General features: G+C 42.5%; 1 protein-coding gene across 1 annotated transcript in view; it reads left to right on the forward strand.

Moving 5' to 3' along the window:
* Positions 1–5,706, forward strand: part of atg2a (autophagy related 2A) — a 112,823-nt gene extending 107,117 nt beyond the window's left edge. Inside the window, exon 42 of the mRNA XM_084332542.1 lies at positions 2,128–5,706. Coding sequence (XP_084188668.1) covers positions 2,128–2,361 — 234 coding nt within the window. The 3' untranslated portion in view covers positions 2,362–5,706. The remainder of the gene's footprint in view (positions 1–2,127) is intronic.
* The last annotated feature ends 294 nt before the right edge of the window (positions 5,707–6,000 follow it).

Genomic DNA, 6,000 nt, shown 5'->3' on the forward strand with positions numbered 1-6,000 from the left:
CAGCAAGTACTAGTATAGGAAAGCTAGCAAGGCTAGCAGTCTATCTAACACATTCCTGGCCAACCACGTATATATACGTTATTGGGAGCCAGCGGTTGACGGCCAAAAACATATATATACGTTTCTGACTCGTTTTTTCTTTTATTCGATTTTAATACCCTATTCAATGTCAGGGAGCTGTATTTTGCCTGGAAAAGGCATATTAGGACTCCGAAGGTGCAGTACCGGCCAGATCCTGCTAGTGGCGCTGTATCGAGAATGCAGTAACCCCTGTTCCAGACGCAATTTTTTTTTCCGTAGCCTCTGTTTGCGAAGACGCTCTCTGATTGGCTAGGCCGTATACAGCGAAGAAGAAAAGACCCTCTCTGACTGGTTTAGCTCCGAAGGGTCTCTTCCGCCTTGTACATAATATTCTCTGCTTCGAAGTGGTTATGCTTAGGCATTCTTTCGAAGTGGTTATGCTTAGGCATTCTTTCGAAGTGGTTATGCTTAGGCATTCTTTTGAAGTGGTTATGCTTAGGCCCTCTTTCGACGTGGTTATGCTTAGAGTTAGGGATAGCCAATCGGAGAGCGTCTTTTTCTTCTTCGCTGCAATCAAAGAGCGTCTTCGCTCACAGAGGCTACGGAGAAAAAAAAACGCGTTCCAGACCGGGTGCCACACTGAAAACGCTCCGGGCTGACTTTTCTACTAACGTGAACCTATGGCTTCACCCGATCGCATTCAATAGTTTTCTGGACCCCCGATTCATTATGCTGTGGTGGGTTATATCGTGGGCCAAATGGACATATGATCTACCAGATGGCAATCAAATAATTGGAATATTCTTTTTGGAATCCCACTGGCCACAGGTAAGGACAATTTAACGTCAATTTCAGCTTGATCGTGCAAGGATTTCATAGCCATCCCCCTGATCAGCGTATGTTGTGGTAATAATGAATGCCGTTATTGGCAATCAATTAATCAGAAACGACCCCCCCCCCCCCCCCCCCACTTTCATGCATTCATGATGAAACATAATACCTATCATTCATATGCATTTGATTTTTTAACTGTAGCATGTGTAGGGACAAAACGCCAATGGATTTGTTATAATACACGTCGCGGCTTATAAATAGCCTCACAGGAATTAGCCCAGATCATTCCGAAATAACACTCATATTCACCACGGTATAAAGCGGGAACGTATGGATGGGGAAAAAATTTATTTTTTGCATCTTGAACGGAAGGTTCTTACTGTCAAATGACCATGATATTGTATCCATAATTCCATAGCTATAATATAAAATATAGATTTAGCTCTACAAACAACGTGACGCACAGTGAAAGTGTGTAATGGAAAGCTGGCATTCCAGCCACATTCCAGTCACATTACAATGGCCGTGAATGTGTTCCAATGGCTGTTACTATTGTTTTTTTAACACTTTTTGACCATAAACAACATCACAGTACAATAACATTGTTGCCAGACATCCTGGTATCCACCACATCTGGATACAAAAGTAAAGAAATAAAGTAATATATATTAAGGCTTTAGGGGTTCTTTATATAGCATTCTAGTTTGTAGGTAGGTTTCTTTGAGTGATTGGCGACTCGCACATTGGAGGGAGGGCAGGTGAATCAGTGAGGATGAGGGTGGAATCCACCAGGCACACCTCGTATTTCTCCAACCAGTATATTATCCATTTTGTCCATATTGCGATATTAAAATATTTGTTCTGTCTCAGTGGGAAAGTACATTTTTCTGTCTCAGTGGGGAAGTAATTTTTTCCATCTCATGGATCTCTTTAATTCTTCATGTTTACAGCCGTAGCAGCAGTACAAGTATACGCTGGTGTTGAAACTCCTACAATACTGACGGATTAAAGCTAGAGTGTGTACTTTCTATCTACACAAAACGGCCAAAGCGTTCCACTGCTACCACCTGTTTTCTACACTGACGACACTGCTATTTCCTCACGTGAGATCCAGTGGTGATTGGAACACTGCATTTTCTGCATTACTGCCACCTAGTTGATAGAGTCATGGGTGATGTTGTAGAAGATCATGTGACTGAAATGGTGTCGAGTCAGATGCCCCCCCACAAACCTCTCTCATACCCTCTGTTTTCTCTCTCCCCCTCATCACAGGGAGTGATTGACACGGCCCAGACCCTATGCGATGTGGCGTCCCGCGGGCACGAACAGAAGGGCATCACGGGGGCCGTGGGCGGCGTCCTGCGACAGATCCCGCCCACCGTGGTCCGACCACTGATTGTGGCGTCCGAGGCCACCTCCAACCTGCTGGGCGGCATGCGCAACCAGATCAAGCCAGACGCCCGCAAGGAGGACTTCTTAAAATGGCGCACGGAGGACGGAGAGTGACAGATCACTTTAGGGGTTGGTCGGAGGGGTGCAATGGGGGGTAGTGAATATGCTTGTGTGTGTTGACAGTGACTTGGGAGTGCATCATGTGAATGTGTGTGTGTATTCGTGAGAGTGTGTTTTAATGAAAAAAAGAAAGAGACTAACTACTACTGCAGTTACTGATGACCTGTTATTATTTTCGGTTTTCCCTTCTGATGCAACCAACATGAGCTCCGCTCGCTCCCTTCCCTGCGCAGTTCACACTAGTATGCAGATTCTCATCACTACCTTAGTACCTTTGCAGCAGTGCAACCATATCACCCCCCCACTCGGCCAACTTTGTTTCATAGTTAAAAAAAAAGAAACGAGAGCATATGGGTATAAATGGTAAATGGTGCATTTATATAACCGCTTTTATCCAAAACACTTCACAATTTTGTTCCTCACATTCACACATTCACACACCGACAGCGGAGGCAACCATGCAAGGTGCTAACCTGCTCATCGGGAGCAATTAGGGGTTAAGTGTCTTGCTGCCCGGGAGGAGCGGGAATCGAACCGGGAATCTTCCTATTACCAGACGACACTCTACCTCCTGATCCACCGTCGCCCCCACTCACTCACTCACTTGACAGGGTCAACAGGCTGTTCTGTGACTCATCCCACTTGATCTGTGACCCCTCCCACTTGATCTGTGACCCCTCCGACTTGTTTGTACTTACATCCCTTACTAAAACAAGGGCCTTTTTCGTGTCCTAATTTATGTCATTGTGTGTCTTTTTTTGCCCAGCTCCCTCCAGTGGTTTGGGATGACAAGTTGTTTCTCGCCCCGACCAAAACAATAACACACTTTGTGATTGGTTCGGTCCTCCGCACAATTACCACACTCTGTAATTGGTTCAATCCTGCCCTGCCAACGCTTCCCTCCCTTATGTTATTATTTGTGCCATAAAGCTGGGAGCCCCTTTTGTTCGTTTATTTTTTTATTTAATTATTTTTACTAGTTTTCGCTGCCTTCCTTACAGTACATATCTGGTCACTTTCATAGACTTTTTACTGGTAACAAGTATTGCCCAGAATGAAAAGTAACAATGGATCAAATGAAGAATCTCTGAATACTATTGCATGTTGGATTCTGTCGTGGCCATTGTAAAGGCTGTGATATACCGGTGACATATTGATGATATATTGATGTCATGTAGATTTGGTTGACAGTATTTCTTTTTTATACCATACTGTTCCTTGGTGCATACCACACTGATGTTGCCTGGTCAGTCTCCTACCTGTGCTCAAGGCAAGCTTGCCCGTCTCCATTGCCTCAAAAACTAAATATTATCCACCATTTTGACATGTGGGTTTCTATGTCATTTTCACCTCGATAGGAGTTCATTGTTCGTTGTTGCTTTTCCATTATGAAGATATTATGAAGATATTTGGTAGTGGTTTTGTTCCCTGGAACACTTTGTAGATGCTCAAAACTTGCCAGATCTCGTAGCTGGGTTGTATCTCCAGCTTTAAAATTGGTCCATTGTGCCACATAAGGAAGAAGCGTCTCTCCTTGAGAGACCATTTTATGGAACTATGAAGCAGCTTTAAAGGTCTACAGACTCAACCCACAGCATAGCATGCTATTTTCATCAGACGTTGTGAGTTTTAAGCATCTTCAATGTGTCTAAAGTACATTTTCAGATAGACTGGAAGCCTATGTGAGCAATGTATCTGTGCAAAATGGCCACCAAATGTATACACTGATATGGTACATAATGAAATCAAAAACTATGGTCTTGTCCAAGTTGGATACTAACTGCATGTAGAGGAACACTATCTGTAACCGGTTAATCTCTGTCTGCTGCTTGGCATCGACGCTCCACAGCTCATTATGTTCTGTCTCGCTACCCTGTTTCTGTGCAGAGTTGGAACAGGATGATCCATATTATCTGCTGTGTCTCTTACGTTGCTTAATCTGCCTCTTTAGTTGCCTTGCGTCAATCTTTTATTTTATTTGAAATTTTTTATGTTTAACAAATATTAGTATTAACACTTTGGTTGCCACTTGTTAACATGGTAAAACGTGGTTGGATGCCAGCACCCACTTCAATGATGCCGTTGTGAACGCATAATCTCTGTCTTAAATTATGGCTATGTGTCTAATCTGCCCGTCGTTTATCAATGACTTGTTCGCAGTCAACATTGTCGAAACGGATTGTTTTTTAATCGGTTCATTTCCGTTTTATAGCATTTTGAAAAGCCCTAGTTTTCAGGAAAATATATAGATTCCGTGATAAACGGCATTTACTGGAATATTCTGGCATACACAAAAAACATTGTAATTTTTCTGCCTATTTATGAATAGTTTTCAAATAAACGCTAGATTATCGATAGTATATGTGTACTTATGCACGCTATATAAGCAATCTGAAAAATATATTCTCATTTCCTGATCAGCACGCACACACACATAGGGCACACGCTGATATATAGGTCAAAACAGATCCGATTACCCCAAGACTGGTCAAATAAATTGCTTACCTCAGATCAGATGTTCTCCAAAAAGATGATTCCAATTCCTGATCGCCATTCCAAATATCAATCGCGTTTATTGATTCAGCGTTGGGTACTGTAAATATGTATTCCACGTTGTTTTGCGGCTCGGCGATCACTTGGATCCTTCAGTTGGCTTGACGGAAAAGTAAAATGAGGAAACTGGCCCCCCCCCCCCCCCCCCTCATCAGTCTAATCTAATGGGGTGCAGTTACACAGGGAGAGACTATAGGGGGCGGTATTTTCCCAATGGAGCTCAGAGAGTCTGCAACACTAGCGTGAGGCTCGATCGATGAAATATGAATTAAAATCGCTAATAAAAAAAATACGACAAACAAACGCTATATAGCGTTGCTGGCATTCAACTGGCGGCATGAACTAACGACAAAACGCGTCCGTGGCACTCAAAGTGTTAATTGTCATTCATATTCATTTTCAAAAGTAATATAGCCGTCGGGATGTGAATTTCTGGTGATTGAGGAAAAGAAACGGGGGACTTTGTGGTTGAAAAAAATATATATATAAAAAACGTTTTACATTTTTATCTTTTTGTTGAAAAAGTCTAAGGGATGTTCATCCCAGTGTGTGTGTGAGAGAGAGAGAGAGAGAGAGAGTGCATCTTTGTGTGTGTGTGTGTGTGTGTGTGTGTGTGTGTAGACATGCACATGGTGCATGTTTGTGAGGGTGACAGGTTGGTAACATTTGTTACACCGCTTGTGTGTAATTACAATTTACTATATCATGAGCTGTACGAATGATCTGTATAATACAAAGACAATGTGTAAAAAACAAAACATAACTTAATACAAAAAAAAGAATAAAATTTTGAATATAAAAAATTAACAGTGTTTTGTCTATCATTTATCACAATCATCAGAGTATGATCCATTTACGCCCTAATTGTTTACTACCCTACTACCTAAGGGGTAGACTGGTCGGACAACACGGAGCAGGCTGTTCTTCCTGAGGAGACTCATCCTTCAATGTGTGCAATCCACTGCTGCAGTCGTTTTACCAGTCTAGTAGCCAGTGTCCTCTTTTTTGCTGTTGTATGCTGGGGGGGACTGTAACATCAACTCAAGGGACACCAACAAACTGAACAAGTTGGTGAGGAAG

Source organism: Notolepis coatsorum, assembly GCF_963971535.1.
Source record: "Notolepis coatsorum genome assembly, chromosome: 16".
In the NCBI taxonomy this organism is placed as follows: domain Eukaryota; kingdom Metazoa; phylum Chordata; class Actinopteri; order Aulopiformes; family Paralepididae; genus Notolepis; species Notolepis coatsorum.